Genomic DNA, 18033 nt, shown 5'->3' on the forward strand with positions numbered 1-18033 from the left:
TCATTGAACTCGAATATTCATCATAATTCCCAGGTCATAATAAAAATCAACAAATATTCACAAACACTTCAACAAACGCTCGAGCAAGCTAATTGTACTCAAATATTCACCAGAACTCCCAGGTCATCATAAAAATCAACAAATATTCACAAATGCTTCAATAAACTCTCGAGCAAGCTGGTTGTACTCAAATATTCACCAGAACTCCCAGGTCACCATAAAAATCAATAAATATTCACAAATACTTCAACAAACTCTCTAGCAAGCTGATTGTACTCAAATATTCACCAGAATTCCCAGGTCATCATGGAAATCAAGAAACATTCACGAATACTTCAATAACCCTCGAGCAAGCTCATTGAACTCAAATATTTACCAGAATTCCCAGATCATCATAAAAATTAACAAATATTCACAAATACTTCAACAAACTCTCGACCAAGCTGATTGAACTCAAATATTCACCAGAATTCCCAGGTCATCATGGACATCAAGAAATATTCACAAATACTTCAAGAACCCTCGAGCAAGCTCATTCAACTCAAATATTCACCCGAATTCCCAGGTCATCATGGAAATCAAGAAATATTCACAAATACTTCAAGAACCCTCGAGCAAGCTCATTGAACTCAAATATTCACCAGAATTCCCAGGTCATCATAAAAATTAACAAATATTCACAAATTCTTCAACAAACTCTCGAGCAATCTCATTGAACCCAAATGTTCACCAGAATTCCCAGATCATCATAAAAATCAACAAATATTTACATATACTTCAACAAACTCTCGAGCAAGCTGATTGAACTCAAATATTCACCAGAATTCCCAGGTCATCATGGACATCAAGAAATATTCACAAATACTTCAAGAACCCTCGAGCAAGCTCATTGAACTCAAATATTCACCAGAATTCCCAGATCATCATAAAAATCAACAAATATTTACATATACTTCAACAAACTCTCGAGCAAGCTCATTGAACTCAAATATTCACCAGAATTCTCAGGTCATCATAAAAATCAACAAAAAATCACAAATACTTCAACAAACTCTCGGAAAAAAATCATTCAACTCAACTATTCACCAAAATTCCCAGGTCATAATAAAAATCAACAAATATTCACAAATACTTCAAGAACCCTCGAGCAAGCTCATTGAACTCAAATACTCACCAAAATTCCCAGGTCATCATAAAAATTAACAAATATTCACAAATACTTCAACAATCTCTCGAGCAAGCTCATTCAACTCAAATATTCACCCGAATTTCCAGGTCATCATAAAAATCAACAAATATTTACAAATACTTCAACAAACTCTCGAACAAGCTGAGTGAACTCAAATATTCACCAGATCATCATAAAAATTAACAAAATTACACTAATATTTCAAGAATTTTCGTGCAAGGTAATGGAACTCACATATGCACCAGAATTCCACGTTTTATCAACGACTACAAACCATGAGAGCTTTCGAGCAGTCGTGATTTTTATTCATAGTTCAATGAAATATGGTTTATGTGAATGTCTAAATTGTTACGTGTTGAATATTACACAAATCGGATGTAGCGCTGAATGAAAGCTCTTACATTTTATTATATTTATTCATACAAACTTCAAACTGCTCATAAATAATATCATTAAATGTTTGTATATTCGAGCAATTTGCTCGAACAGCATGAAATTATTTCCAAAACAACTGTTACTGTTTCAGCAGCTACCAAACGCACCCGCTTTACCGTGCTTCATTGTTCTCTCCTCTCTAAACAAGCTGGCTGAGCATTGTATGTACCGATCGATGCATCTGTTTCCCCGCTTGACTTCTGAGCGGTGCTGTGTTATCAAGGCAGCCAAAAAAGAAGTTTATTTTTAGTCAATACGCACCCGTTCAAACGTCAAATCCGTTATGTCGTGTATTGGTCTCATGCGATTTTTTTTTCTTTTGCTCTGTGCTATGGTTTGCAGGAGAGTAAAGATAAAATAGAAATCAATGTGCACGGATCATCTTTTCCATGGTTGCCAATGATCATGTTTCTGCCACTCGGCAAAATGTACAACAATAATTGATTTTATTTTGTGTGATATTCTATAGTTTTGATGAAGCTGCTATGAATTGTCAGACATCAAAGATTGCTGGTACTAACATTGCTTATTATACAAAACTGATAATAATTTAATCGTGAGTAATTCCATACTAACTATCCTTGCCCTGATATTTTCATTACTTTTCATTACTAGAAAGCAGCTTATTTTATTATTTTTTCTTTACCTAACGTATGTAAACTGGAACATGGCCTGCTTCTCAGCTTACTGTTTTATGAGCCCTGCCACAGTTATAATTACAATTATTTTCTTCAGAATGTATGTTATTCGAATATGTCGAATACAACTATTCACTTGCTTGAATAATTATACAAAACTTATATATAAATGTTATAAGAAAACCTGATTACCAAGAGCCAAATAGAAACCAGAGTTATGATACTGATTCATGTCGTAGCATTTTAGGGATTCCCCCCACACAATCTTGGCCACCCTGCCACCCTTGATCAGGCGGGAAAGTTTTCCTCTCTGAGAGAACTACAACGTGCTTTCTAAACGACAACACGTGACAATATCATTTTTTTAACGGACGAGCTTGACCTCAGACCTTGTTACTGTAGCTTAACAATACCTTAAGATTTGCCTGTGCAATTCGATTCGCATATTAAACTAAATTTCCATGTTATCCAATATCCACTTAATATGATATGCCACCGAAACCGATACTCCCACATTTTTGTCTTCCACACTACACTTGTGAACTCCCCCAGAGATGACTCCAAAAAGTACCATTCGATACCGCTCCCCGTAGGGTACGGCCTGTTGCAAGGGTCCACCCGAGTCACCTCTACAATGTGTTTCCCCTTTGGATCCACGTGCGCAAATCATTTGCTCTTTCTTACAGTAGTACGGCCGATCCATCAAAGTCTGCAGAGTGGCATGCCTCAGTACATCGGGAAGCCGTCCATTTTCCGTAAGACCCCAACCGGACGCAATCAGCTCAGAGGGTTTCATCATCAACCACTGCGTCGTTACGGGCAGGCAAATCGGGTAGATTCGATCCACAGTGATGTTTGCCGGCTGGTGCAACTTAACCAAGGCGATGTCATACTGTCCTGGCTTTTTATTGTAGTTTTCATGCATGACCCACTTCATGATCCTATATTCAGTGTAATGAGCACAATCATGCTCTACGCAGTCTTTCTCTTTGCTCAGATCATGTTCTCCCAGTCGGACAGAAGTCGGCTTAATTTTTTGCGTAAAACAATGCGCAGCCGTCAGAACGTACCGAGCGTGGATCAACGATCCGCTGCAGACCGTCGTTTTGATAGATTCCGAATGTTTTGATTTCGGATTCTTGAGCTGAAAAGACATCAGATTGGCCATCCATGGAAACTCCCCGAGGTCAGCTTCATCACCGGCCAGCACTCGATCGGGCGTCCCAATCAGGCCACAATTGTCCGGGTGTACCTTCCAGGCCTTTGCGTATCTGATCAAGCCGTGAGCCGGTTTCGGATGGGCACAACACATGGAAGTGCTGTCGGAGGCATCCGAATGGCATCGGTAATGGTGTGGAAGTTGTTCGTACTTGAAGCGTGGTTGGTTATCCAACACCATGCTCCCGAATCTGTCGCAAAGGCGCATCGGCACACAATGACCGGCATGACGATCTCTTTTTTGAATGCAGCTTGGAAACGCTTTAGGAATGAGAGAAGGATAAAAAGCAAAAGAGATTGCCGGAGTCCAGGTATTTTAACCCAAAAGCTAGAAGGGATGAGTTGTCGGCTCGTCACAACCAAACTTACCGTTTTCCAAGCGTTTAACTTGCCTCGATGAATGATCCGACGCTATAGGCTTCTGTAAATGCCCAGGACAGCAGTAGAATTTCTGAAAGAATTATTATCAGTCAATTATTGATGATGTTGCTTATCTTAATGGCAGAGAGGCAAATTAAAAAATAAAGTTTTGATGTAAGATCGGTTGCAGACCACAAGCAACACTAGGATGTAATTTTATAATATAAATATGAAAAATCTCGATGGCAAAAGGATATCCGAACCCAACAATGGTATTTTGTGTGAGAAAGTTCATCAAAATCTTTCAATATTCTATGAATTTTAAAGCTCTTCAAATATTCAAACTTTTACAATATTTTAACATTTTCAGAGCTATAATAAGTTTGTAAATTCAGATATTCCCAGTTGGAATTGCTGGAGGATTTTTTGGAGGAGTTCACAAAAGAATTGCCGAAAAAATCTGCAAATGGAATTGCCGAATCAATTTCCAAATCAATGTTTATAAGAACTGTCACAGAAAAAAACCGAAGAAATTTGCGAAAAACTGCCTGCTAAGATATTCCCGTTGGTTTTGCATAGAAGTTGCCGAAGAAGCTTTCTAAGAAATCTCAAAGATATTTCTTCAATTGTCGAACAAATTGCAAAAAAAAACTTCTAAGAAATTGTCGAAAAAAATTCCAAAAAAATTACTGAAACGCAAAAGTTTCCAATAATAAATTGAATCGAATAAAAGACTGTTGTTTACAGCGAAAATTTTACGGAAGATTGCATTGTTCTGTGATTTGATGATGTAGCGCTACATACGATTGTAATTTCTAAATGAAACGCAGAGAGAATTTCAAAATCAATGTCCTGAGGAAAAATCAGAGATCTGACTTACGACCGCGAAAGCCGCTGTTAACATAATCATCATCATTGAAAATTGACATACAATTGTCGCGTTTACAACTAAAATTTTGTCAATAAAAAAATATTCCTGTATAGGGTATGAAGTATGCAGTATTGTTAATACATATTCGAAGCAAAAATTTAAGTTTTGAAAAAGAAAACTGCTTGCCAATTTTGAATGATCACGATTATATACATAAATGATTACGATTAGGTCAATGACGACTTCATCAACCTTAATGAATATCCGTAATGAATATCCGAACGAATTTCCAAAAGAAATGTCAGAGGCAATTGTAATGAAACTGTCGAAGTAATTTCTAATGTAGTTGCTAGAGAAGTTCCAATAGAAATTTTTGGAGAAATTACCAAATAAGTTGACTGAGAGATTGCTTAATTTCTAAGAAAATTGCAAGGAGAATTCCTTAAAAGAAACTACCAGAAGTAGGGTTTCGAGGGCGTTCCATGTGGTTTCAGGGGGTTTAAAGAGGCATCAGGAGCGTTCCATGATGCCGCAGTAGGTTTCTAGGGGTCGTAGGGGTGTTTCAAACGTTCCAGGAGTGTTCCAGTGGTTACATGGGTCCCAGGGGCGTTCCAGCAAGGTTTCAAGACACTTCAGGGGGTTTCAGGGATCCTAGGGGCGTTCTAGTGGTATCACAGAGTCGTTTCTGAGAGTTTCAGAAACGTTCCACGGTTGTTCCAGGGGGGTTTGGAACTTCAAGTAACCAAAAGATCCGTTTTTCATGACGAAATGCACGAAGTTCAGATAAAGTTCCAAAGAATGGAATTTTCAGGCTGCTTAAGAGGCAAAGAATGAGCCAAGCTGTAACTTCGCACATAAGTTTCAGCAACACTCATTGTTTACCTGTTACGCAGCTTGGAAGCTGCTTGAGATGCTATTTACAACTTTGTTAGACCTTCAAGTTCCTGGAAGTTCATTTCAGTAGCCACTGGTATACGGCATCCGCTGGCCCCGTCCAGGCTTGCCTGGAGTCACGTGCCAAGGCGCATGACCACCCCGACTAGGGTGGCTCAAGCTTGTATGAAAAAAACACATCTCAAAAAGTTCGATGGGCCCCCTTCTCATTTCGTTCTACATGACGCCACGATGCTCTGGTCAAATTTTCAGCTCAATCCGTTAACATTTGGGCGGTGCTAAACTCGTTTGAAGTTTGTATGGGAGTTTATATGGGAAAACATCGATTTTTTAATTTTTCTTTTAAGAGGCTCTGATTTTTATTAAACAACGTATAGAGTCATAGCCTAGGATACATCGGAAAACTTTGTCGAAGACCGCCATAACTGATCAGACACTTATGAATAAAGCTACATATAGCCTAGGCAGTACATGCCCGATCATTGCGAATTTATTGGTATTGTTATTCCTTTACGTGTTAAATGTTAAGCAGCTCCGTATGGTCTATAGCTAATATCTTTTCTCACAAACTTCGGATGACTTTGCGGTCTTTGACAAAGTTGTTTGTCTATATAATCAGTTATGTGATTTAAGATAAAATAGAGCCCCTTACGAGAAAAATGCAAAAAATGATGTTTTTCCATATAAACTTCCATAACAAACTTCTAATGAGTTTAGCACCGCCCAAATGTTAACGGATTGAGCTGAAAATTTGACCAGAGCATCGTGGCGTCATGTCATCGAACTTTTTGATATGTGGTATTTTGAGCCAGACAAACCCCGACTCATTCCTGCCGAACACGCACGAGACTAGCTGAAGTTCGCCGGTCAGTATCAGCTTACAACGATCAAGTCCCACCAAAATGCACCACCACAAGTTGCGACCTCCGTGCCCTACCGGCCCGTCTAGGACCCTCACTCACTCCCCAGGCGGTCGGCGTGATAGCCCTACCTACTCACACCGCATTGGCAGCCATTGTTGAGGACCGCACTACGAGTCAGGATTGGACGCCCTCTAACCGACCTATTTTTTTTTTTCTTCTAAACCATAGGGGGAAAAATCTGCTCAACAAACACCCTAATAGGAAGGTTAGGGTAGTGTGGAGTTAAGGCCGTCTTCTACAACAATAGTAAAAGCCAGGACTACTCTCTTCTCGACTCACTAAAACACATTGTTATGGTCGTTAAACCCCTCGTCTCTCCGGAACCACCAAGAAGGCATTGCTTCAGAGAGAGGCTAGTGCACATCGCACCCTGCAGCAACGAACATCGATGACTCGCTTCGGAGAGTCCATCACAGTATCATGCTGGCGCTTAGCCAGTTTCCCGAGTGGTCCTCACCACTCCCTATGTCCTCGGAAGGCGGGCAGGGTCAACCCCGCCCGCGCCCAATTGCTTGGCAGACATCAAGAACTGATGCCCACGTGCAACCCGATCTGACCTGCTGAAGGCAAGGGTATAACTACCCTTCAGGCCCTATCAGCTGCACCAGAAGGTTGCTGACAGCAGGGTCTCCACCTGCCCCGACCCTTGCCGGGGACCCCTTTCCAACAGCGGGCTCGGATCCAACCCAGTAGACCGACGCCACGACAGCATAACTACCGGGACTTCCTCTCCGCGGCCACTTAATCGCTGTAAAGGTCGATCTCGACCGCAGGGCACCGGTATGACCTACGAAGCCGACTTCGAACCCCTGGACCACCTCTTGTACTGCATCTGGACTAGCCATTCCAGAGTTCCGGATCCGACGAAGCCATCCTCGCCAAAGTCGTCATGCCCGGCAAACTCCGTCGTACCCACGAACCGGCACGCCCGCTCCACGTGTCAGCAGGCCCCGTTCACGAGCCCACTAGTCACCCCGCTACAAGCCATCACACTACGCACCCGTTAGCAATAAAATGTATAAAGGTAAATACGGCCATTTAAGTTAGGCTGTCCACAATATCCGAAAGTTCTCCTGTTGCTTGAACGCCCTGAGACCCGGAATCTACAAGAGGCCTTGAGCGCCCACCCCGTTGGCTGCCGTAGACCCAAGACCAGCAGCCTGGGGTTTAACGTCAGTTCCCGTCTGGAGCTGGACTAGAAGATTCCGGGTAGAAAAGAGGTCTTGTAGTCCTAAGAAACCCACGTACGCAGCCATCACTGCACTGCCCTATACAAGGACGACGGTAGTTTCGCTAGCCACCACCAGGCTACACAGGACTGCACGAATGGGCGGCCGTGGCAGTGGCGAAATGGGCGGCCATCATGAAGAGGATGTACGGCGGGTCCATGGCCCAAGATTCGGGGTGAACGATCTCCTGAACTGCGGATGCTCATTAGCCTTGGCTATACCAAATTGGCTACACCATCGGTGGTCTGAGGTAAGACGTCTCTATAGTCGGTCCAGAAAAATTTCCTTGATACCTTAACGGAGTGCGACGCAGAGCAGGATGGTTTCTCTTAGTGTTACACCGAGAAAACAAGACTGTAGCTCAGAGCGCGGGATTGCTAGGAAATTTAATGGCGCGACTCTTGTCGTCTTCGTATCTTGAAACCTTAAATACACAATGGCGGTGTCCATGAGAGCATGGAGCTGAATCTTGGCTGTCAGCCAACGAGGTTATAATTCGGTAGCAATGAGGAGTTTTTATGTCCGCTATACCTAGTAACGCCTTCAACAACGTATGCCATTTCGCGAACTGCGCATCTTCTATCTCATCGTCCCAGTTTACTGAAGTCCTCCAAATTTCTTGAAGCAATACTTTCAAAAGCAACGTGAAGTGGGCGATCTGCCGTAAAGGGTCGTATAACATCATAAGCGTGTGTATAATACTTCGCGTTTGGTAGGACGGCGGTCCCCGGATAACAGTCCAGAATGAAATGGTCGATGAAAATCGTAAGAAGCGATGCTAGTTAGTCTGAGCCCTTCAATAAAACGGAGTTTTATAGTTACACCATAGGCAGTCGCGGCGGCGTCGCAAACCAGCTTTGTTTTACCCGGTGTTGGGATTCGAGATAAGAAACATCGGAATCATAAGTACTTCAGCAAATAGTTTTCTAATGTATGCTTTCCCGATGTATTCTTCAATTTTAAGCCAGACATCGATCCAAACACTTCCAACGGTTCAAGGCCACTTCCACAACAGGCCACATTCGTAGCGACCTTGCTTGGATATTGTGAAAGTTTGCAGTAGGGTTCGGGCTCTCTGATCCTCAGATGACAAAAGCTGTTTGATGGGAATAGTAACGCCGACGCTGCCCAGCGCGAAATACTGCTTCATTGCCAAGCGAAGATCTTCATCGCTTGCGCTGCAGTGACGAGCCTCAACACCATGATGATGGTGGTTGGTATGATGAATCCACTTAGACTATCCCCACCAGTGCGTAGTAAGTCGGTGAGTGGTAGTGGTGTGCAAATCGGTTTCATTTCTGATACCCACCCTTTTTCGCACCGTGCGTTCACATCATCGTTGGTAAAACACCACCTCATCTCCCCACCAGTGGTTGGTAGTAGTACACTCAGCCAAATAACCTTAAGATTTCCATAAGGCTCAACTTATGAAACGGCCTTTAAATAATTCATAATGATTCGGATGAATTTCATAAGGTCACTCTATGACGTAAAATCGTCTCACAGCTTGGCTTTTATTGATGTTTAGCAACATGGTACTCTCAAGCGTCGGTAGCCGAGTGGATAAAACACGGGCTCGGTGATCCCGACGTTCATGGATCGAATCCAGTCTGCATCATTTTAAGATTTTTTTGTTCTTTTCATAAGTCTATCTTATGGAATTTGTCATAGCAAGCACGATCAATTTTCATAAGGTATTCTTATGTCATCCATAAGAATTAGTTATAGTGTCGTAAGTTTTACACTTATTCTAAGCAGTGGACTTCTTTCAACACGACTATACTCGATGGCGTGAAGTTGGTGATTGATTTTTATTCCTTCGCTTAAAGTCCGCGAGACCCATAGAGAACACAGCACTCGGGTGGTCGTCAACTTGGGTGACCTGATTAAAAGTGCTTGCGTATGTTTACATTCGTGCCGGTTGTTTGGACCAACGAATTAAAACATAGCAGCTTAACGTTGTTTCAAAATACAATGTTGCGAAAGCAACATTGCCGGTTGGAAGATTTATACCACACCTCCCCCCTTTTGGAAGAATGATGTAGCATAGCGGAATTATTCTAAGAATTGTTGTTATGTAGAAATCAACGTGCTTCCTCTAGGGATCTTTTGGATGTGTTACATAGATGTTACATATTGGTTTTCTTCTTTATATCTAATTTCACACTTTTTCACTTAAGGTAAAAATTATTCACTTATCTAGTTGATTACACTCGGTTTTTTGTTAAGATAGTTATTTGTAATATTTTTTTTTTTTTGATAATAAATGTACGGAAAGAATTCCTGTGATAACTGTAGTAATGTTATATGATTCCTTCCCCTTGAGGTAAAAAGTACTATATACCTATTACATTCCATCATGTTTTCTTACTCTGTTTTTATGTACGGTTTGTAATTTACCATCTCGATTTCTTATTTTTAGATTTGGATGATTGATATCAACTACTTCAAATGGTCCTATATAAGTTGGATCCAATTTCCGATTGTTCTCATTTTTAAGCCAAACTTTATCTGTTACCTTTACTTCTATTGGATAAGATTCTTCCGATTGAATTGAAATTCTTTTTGATTTTGCTAATTCCAATAACTCTCTAGCTTTGATGGCAGCAGTTTGAATTTTAAATTTTAACTCAGATGCGTAATTTTCGATGTTGTAGACGGGTTCAATTGATACAGTGTTTTGAAGAGTGGAGGGATAATTTGGTTGCTTTCCATAAACTAATTCGAATGGTGTATACTGGTGACTTGAATGTGGAGTGGTGTTGTAACAAAATGTGTAGAATGGGAGCCATTGGTCCCAATCATCGTATTGCGAGTTCACGATGCCTCGTAAAAATTCATTAAGGCATCTGTGGTTCCTTTCTAGACTTCCGAGCGTTTCATGATGATACGCTGTGGAAAATTTGTGGTCTATTTTTAGTAGTTCATTGATTTGTTCGAAAACTTCATTCTTATACTCCGATCCCATGTCAGATTTAATCTGCCTCGGGCATCCATGTACTAAAATGCAGTTTTCGACAAATGCCTTGGCCAACGTTTTTGCTTGTTTATCCGGGATTGCAGTAATTATAATAAATTTTGATAGTTCACATTGAGCAGTCATCGCATATCGGTTTCAGCTCTGTGATTTGGTAAAGGGTCCTATTGTGTCAATGCTTATTGAATCGAAGCACTTCATAGGAGTATTTGTTTTTATAAATGGTTCTTTCGTGTGTCTATAGTGTTTGTTCTGATTACACTTTAGACAATTCCTAACGTAATCCTTAATTGTATTCAACATATTGGTCCAATAATATTGTGAACGCAATTTTTTGAACAATCTGGTGACTCCTACATGTCCGCCTGTAAGGGTGTCATGATTTTCTTTAATAATAGATTGTATTACATTATTGTCATTAATTATTGTTGCGGGCTTATATATAACGATTATAACGTGTTTTAAAATCATGTTGCAAATCTCCTTAAAGTTTTGCACATTTACGTTGCTAAACAAAGCACTCATGTTTGAAATTGCAATCTTTTTTAGATTTAAGTTTTTGGCCATATTGTCAATTTCTTGTAGGTATACCTTTAAATCTGTATCGATACGATTGTAATGAAATTGCGCTCGAGCAAAGTCATTTTTCAAATTCTTCTCTTTAATTTTTATTATGATTGATGAGTCTTCAAACTCATTTGTAAGTTTTGGAAGGTAAAATGCGTCTAAGTTGTTAACTGAATTGTAAGCTCGGAGGTGATCAGTCTCCGTTGCATTACTTTTCTGTTGTATGTCATTTCCGGTTAATTTTTGTTTGTCATCGACCTAGTTTGAACTGGTAGAACTGAAAGGTTTTTGAGCTGCTCAGAGTTGATTTCAATACGCGAAAGTGCATCAGGACCTACATTTTCCTTGCCACTAACGTGTATTATATCAAAACTGTACTCCTCTAGATCCCATCGTATTCTGACCAGTTTAGAAGCTGGGTCTTTCATTGAGAATAAATAAACTAACGGACGGTGATCCGTTTTCAATACAAATCTTCTACCGTATAGGTATGGCCTAAAATATTGAATCGCCCAGTAGATAGCCAACAATTCTTGTTCAATTGTTGCTTTCTTTTGTTCGCTTCGCGTAAATGTCCTACTTGCATACGCAATAGGTAGCTCGATGTCTCCATGTAGCTGTGATAAAACTGCACCACAAGCTACTTTGGATGCATCTGTGCATAAAATGAAAGGCTTTTTAAAATCCGGGAATTTCAGAATTCTTGGGCTCAATAATTGTCGTTTAAGTGATTCAAAGGCTTCCTGACACTGTTGTGTCCATCCAAATTTTGTATCCTTTTTTAATAAATTGTTCAAAGGAGCCGCTATTTCAGAAAAATAGGGTATAAAACGCCTATAATAATTACAAAACGCTACGAATCTTCTTACTTCGTCTGCGTTGTTGGGAGTAGGATAATTTTCAATAACCGAATACTTGCTTTTATCTGGCTGTATTCCTTCAGCTGATATGTGATGCCCTAAAAAGGTGACATCAGCACAAAAGAAATTACATTTTGCTGGATTTAGTTTCAAATTATAAAATTTCAATTTCTCAAAGACTTTTTCCAAATTTTTGAAGTGATGTTCAATTGAACATCCTACGACAATGATGTCGTCAATGTACAAAAACGCACATTCTAGAGGTAGCCCACTCAAGGCTATCGCCATCATACGCTGGAAGCTGTTTGGTGATATGTTCAACCCAAACGGCAAACGCGTAAATTGATAATGTCCACTACTTGTGGAGAAGGCAGTGAATTTTTTTGAGTTCCCTTCCAGAGGAATCTGGTGGAAACCTGACATCAAGTCAAGTGTAGAAAAATATCTTGCTCTGTCGAGCTGATCGAGAATATCATCAATCCTTGGTAGAGGGAATTTATCTGCAATTATCTTTTTGTTGAGTTGCCTGAAATCAACAACAAGTCTCCATTTTTGATCACCTGTTGTGGACTTCTTGGGAACCAACAAAATTGGGGAGTTATACGGACTAACCGATGGCTCAATAATTTCGTCTGACATCATTTTTTCAATCTGCCTATCGATTTCTATACGTTGGGATTCCGGGGTCCGATAATTTTTAATATATACCGGACTAGGATCCGACAAATTTATTTTCTGTTCATAAAAATTGTTGCAGGTTACAGAATCAGATTCCAAAGCAAAGATGTTATTGTATTTACAGGTCGGACTCGATTATCCGGGGGTTCAATTAACCGGGGGCCCGATTATCCGGAGCACGATTATCCGGGAAAAATGGCTCGATTATCCGGGGAAACGTTTGTTTTTGCTTTGTTTACAAATTTTTAGATTACAATATGTCAACAAATGTGATAAACATCAAATACAACACCTGTAAGTAGGATTTCGTCTATTTAAAAATTGTTTTTATTTTTTCACATTTTTTAGCTAAAATTTCATTTTCAAAAAACATGGTTGTAATAATACTAGACGTTGAGTTTAGGCAATACAACGTTATGTATGTTAGCTTCTATGTTTAACGAACAGTTTTCGATTGAAGAACATCAAAAATAAAAGAAAAGAAGCATGGCTCGATTATCCGGGTGATTCGATTATCCGGGGTGAAATAATTTTGGAGTCACCCGGATAATCGAGTCCGACCTGTATTACATAAATTAAGCAGTCGAGATTTGCACTCGTCAGGAGTGTTATCAAGATTTAGTTGTTTTTTCAATTTTTCACTTCGGTTGGTCATATCAGTTTGACCCAATGAAAAGATATGAAAGTTCTCCAAAGGCAATAGTGAGTTTTGAAAGTCTCTACTAATTTTTACCACTTCATCATTGGTATTTATCAATTTAATTAGCTGAGATTTCCCATTAATAATTGAATTCGCGCAAAATACTCCGCTTTTGACTTCATGCGATGGCATTACGAAATCTCCATCAGCTGCTACGTGAATTTGCCTAAACACCTCGCATCGAGGAGGTAAGACAAATTCTCCGTTGACGTTATCTTCGATTGGGATTTCGAACGTTTCGGCATTGAAATTTACATACAATATCCATGTATCATAGTCAATTTTACAATTATATTTTACGAGAAAGTCACGACCAAGAATGCCATCTGCAGTAATTGGGAATTCTTGGTGGACAATCTGAAATTTATGCATTAACTCTGTTTCTTCATTTAACCTAATTGATGTAGTTATAGATCCCAATGTGTCTACGGAAATTTTGTTGATGCCGGTGATAGTACACTTGTTATTTGTGTCCACTATCTGGTTCGCAAAAATTTTACCAGGTTTTAAGATTGAAACATCTGCACCTGTATCGACTAGCAATAGATTCACAGAATCAGACAATCCCAATTTCATATAAATAAAATTGGAACAATTCGATTCAATATTGAATACTCTTACTGTCTCTGAAGCAGGTGAGCAATTGACACCTGCCCTGGCTGAGGCATCATTTGCATGTTTTGTCCATTTAATTGCATTTGAGCAGGGTGGTTTTGAGACTGGACCGGTCCCCCAACTCCACCCTGTTGAGGGGACTGGTTGTTTCCCATCTGTGCGTAATAAACGTTATTGCTCGGTGGGTAATTATGACGAGGACCATAATTGTTGTTGTGAAAATTTTGACGATAATTTTGGGAACGTCCTCCTCGTCCGCGATTACTAAATTGTTGAGATCTAGATCCTCGGTTGGACCTTTGAAAATTTTGACGTGATTGTTGAAAGTTTTGCCGCGATTGAGAATTTCCGCGACCTCTGTTGTTCGTTCGATAGGATAAAACCTGTGGTGGCACGTCTTGAGTAGCGTTTTCACGCACTTTTTGAATTGCCTGCTGGACCGAGCTAAAGGATCCAGCCTTCAGAATGATTTTGGTGTCGTTATTGTGAATTTTCTTCAGAAGAGTATCAATACCTACTTTCGTTGCCATCTTCCGGGCAACATCTGCTGGCACATTATCTGCCATATATAGGGCGGATAATTTATTTGACAATGAATCAACGAGGTCACATATCACTTCCTGATCCTTTTCTTTTATAGCGTTCATCCTCGCGATCACCTCATCTGTCGTTGTTTTACGTTCACATCGCGTTTTCACATCATCGATCAAAGCAGTTATGGTTGCAAAATTATCACCTAAACCTAGCCTGGCTTTGCCAGACAATCTAGTTTTGAGAAATTTTATTGCAGCAGTTTTGTGGCCTGCTTCAGTAATTTCGTCAAGCAGATTTGCTTGGTCAACAAAACTATCTAGGGTGTCCGCTGACCCATCGTACGGTAGTACGGTGGCGGTGGCTGTTTTTACATCAAATGGCATGGTGGATAGCTCTTTAATATCTATATATATAAAAATGAATTTCTGTCTGTCTGTCTGTCTGTCTGTCTGTCTGTCTGTCTGTCTGTCTGTCTGTCTGTCTGACCGTTATGGATTCGGAAACTACTAAACCGATCGGCGGGAAATTTTGTATGCAGATAGGTTGTGGACCAGGGAAGGTTCTTAGCTTGGTGCGGAACCTCTCCGGTCTCTGGAACGGGGGGCTCCCATACAGATGACTTCGCCGGGGACGTCCCTATGGAGCTGCATGTCAAAAACACAGTAGGCAGGCAGAACGATGTTTGCCGGGACAGCTAGTGTCTAAATAAATCTAGGGCTTTCTGCCAAACCTCGATGTTGTAATTTTTAATATTGGCTTTATAGTTGTTTTTAACAGTAGCCAGTAATAATTTTGCCTGATCAATCTTCGAGTTTCTTATACGTATAGACTTACGAATATTGGTTTCGTCGTTCAGGATTTTGATTATTGACTCCAACTCCGCCAATTCCGGAATCATTACTCCAGCAGCACGGGTCATCCACGTAAGAGCTGCTCCAAGTTGCGGTAGCTCGTTGGGGCCGCTCCTTGTTGCCGGGTAGCCCTTTGGTGGAGCCGCTCCAGGTTGCCGGGTAGCTCGTTGGTTTACGTTTTCACTTTTTCTAGTTCATCAGTTCATTTGCACTTGTACCGTCAGGTTGCCATTCACCGTGAATTTAAGCCAATATGGAATGACTTATGATCATGGCAATTTTTATAGTCACTAATTACACTTGTCGCCGTCGCTGAATAGCACTCAGTCCTCTACACTTGTACGTTTGCGGTTCGCGCCACTCGTTCTGCTACGCGTTCTGTTTGACCGCGGTGAATTTTCGCCACTGATTTCAGCAGCACATAGCCTACGGCTACGGCTGCGATGATGCACAGCGCTATGGTTTGCGCTTGATGGTTCTCCTGCGGGCAAGCCGCAGTGTTGGTCGTTACGACCTCTTCGTTATTGAACCATCCCATTATCGTTCGTTGTAACTCACTTTTCTAACAAAACACTTTTTCTAACAGAACTCTGGCACTGTCGCCATGTCCTAAGTTTTACACTTATTCTAAGCAGTGGACTTCTTTCAACACGACTATACTCGATGGCGTGAAGTTGGTGATTGATTTTTATTCCTTCGCTTAAAGTCCGCGAGACCCATAGAGAACACAGCACTCGGGTGGTCGTCAACTTGGGTGACCTGATTGAAAGTGCTTGCGTATGTTTACATTCGTGCCGGTTGTTTGGACCAACGAATTAAAACATAGCAGCTTAACGTTGTTTCAAAATACAATGTTGCGAAAGCAACATTGCCGGTTGGAAGATTTATACCACAATAGCAAATTTTCATAAGGTATTTCGATGAATTTCGCTAGTTTTTTTCGCTGAGTGTACTTCATATCGTTAACAAAATACAGAGCAGCAATAAATGACACCATCATTTTTTTCCTCATATTATCGTATTTAATTGTACGAAAGTTCTAGAATGTTGATAAATGATTCCTCAAGTGTTTCGCTCAAATTTTTTATTCCCTGAGGAATTTTCTAGAGGATGCTCTGATGGAATTCCTGGAGGGATCCTTGAAGGATCCCTGAAGAAATGCTTCGAAGAATCTATGATAGAACTGTTTGGATATGCAATACTGTTTCCTCTCAGTGTGGCATTCGGCGAGATCGAAGGCGAGATCAATCCTGCGAAAACTTTTCACAGCAAAGCCGAGCGAGCGCGCCACGCGCGCATCAATGAGTAGCTTTTTCATTTAGTCCCCTGTGTTAAACCCGTTCAAACGTGTATTAAAGTTTTTCTAGTTTTACTCACACGAAGTTCATTCCAAGTCCGGTTTCCTTTCTTCGGTTATTTCGTTTCCGTTATGCTTTGTCCACCTCTGCACAACAAGAACTCCTTGAAGGAACTTCTAGAGAAATCCTTGAATGAACTCATTGATGAATCCCTGAAAGAACTTCTGGAGAAATCCCTGAATGCATTTCTGAAGATATCTCGGAAGGAACTGCCAGGGGAATCTCAGAAGGAATTCCCAGGGCAATTCCGGAAGAAAATGCCAGGGAAATCCCGGAAGGAATTGCCGGGGGAATCTCGGAAGAAATATTCGAAGGAATCCCGGCAAGAATTTTTGGGACAATCCCGCGAGGAACTTCCGGTTAAATTACGGAAGAAATTACCGGGGCAATCCGAGAAGCAATTCACGGAAGGAATTCCCGGGAGAGGAACTTCCGGGGGAATCTCAGAAGGAATTCCCGGGGGAATCTCAGAAGCAATTCCCGGGGCAATTTTGGAAAGAATTCCTGTGTGAATTTCGGAAAGAATTCCCGGATGGAATTTCGGAAAGTATTCCCGGGGGAATTTCTGAAGGAATTTCTGAATGGAATTCCCGGGAGAATCTCGTAAGGAGTTCCCTGGAGAATTCGGAAAGCAATTCACGGGGCAATCCCGGAAAGAATTCCCGACATGCCCGAGGGAATCTCCGAAGGAATTGCCGGAGATATCCCGATAGGAATTCCCAGGGGAATCCCGGAAGAAATTCCTGGATGAATCCCCAAGGACATTTTTGGAGAAATCCCCGAGGGAATCCCTGAGGAAATTCCGGGAGGAATCCCTGAGGGAATTCCGGGAGTATTCCCAGAGAGAATTCCGGAAGGAATCTCTGAAGGAATTCCGGGAGAAATCTCCAAAAAAATCCGGAAAGGATCTCCTAAGGAATTCCAAGAAAAGTCCCAGAAGGAATTCCTTGAGGATGCTCCGACGAAACTCCTGACCTCCTCAAGGATTTTTCTAGAGATTTCTAGAAAAATCCTTGAATGTTCTTCAGGAGGAATTCCAGACGAAACTCCTAACGGACGGATCTCTGAAAATACTTCCGGAAGGTTCCCTGGTGAAATGTTTAGAAAATTTCTGAGGGAACTCCTGGAGGATTCTC

At 40.9% G+C, this 18033-nt stretch overlaps 1 protein-coding gene across 1 annotated transcript in view; it reads right to left on the bottom strand.

The window, feature by feature from the left end:
- Window positions 1–2633: 2633 nt before the first annotated feature.
- The window catches only part of LOC115264289 (serine protease grass), a 53315-nt gene continuing 37915 nt past the window's right edge, over window positions 2634–18033 (bottom strand). Inside the window, exons 3-4 of the mRNA XM_062847160.1 lie at window positions 3850–3931; window positions 2634–3741 (exon numbers count right to left, since the gene is read on the bottom strand). Of these exons, the coding sequence (XP_062703144.1) occupies window positions 2714–3741; window positions 3850–3931 (1110 nt within the window). The 3' untranslated portion in view covers window positions 2634–2713. The remainder of the gene's footprint in view (window positions 3742–3849; window positions 3932–18033) is intronic.

This window comes from Aedes albopictus, chromosome 1, assembly GCF_035046485.1.
Source record: "Aedes albopictus strain Foshan chromosome 1, AalbF5, whole genome shotgun sequence".
NCBI lineage: Eukaryota > Metazoa > Arthropoda > Insecta > Diptera > Culicidae > Aedes > Aedes albopictus.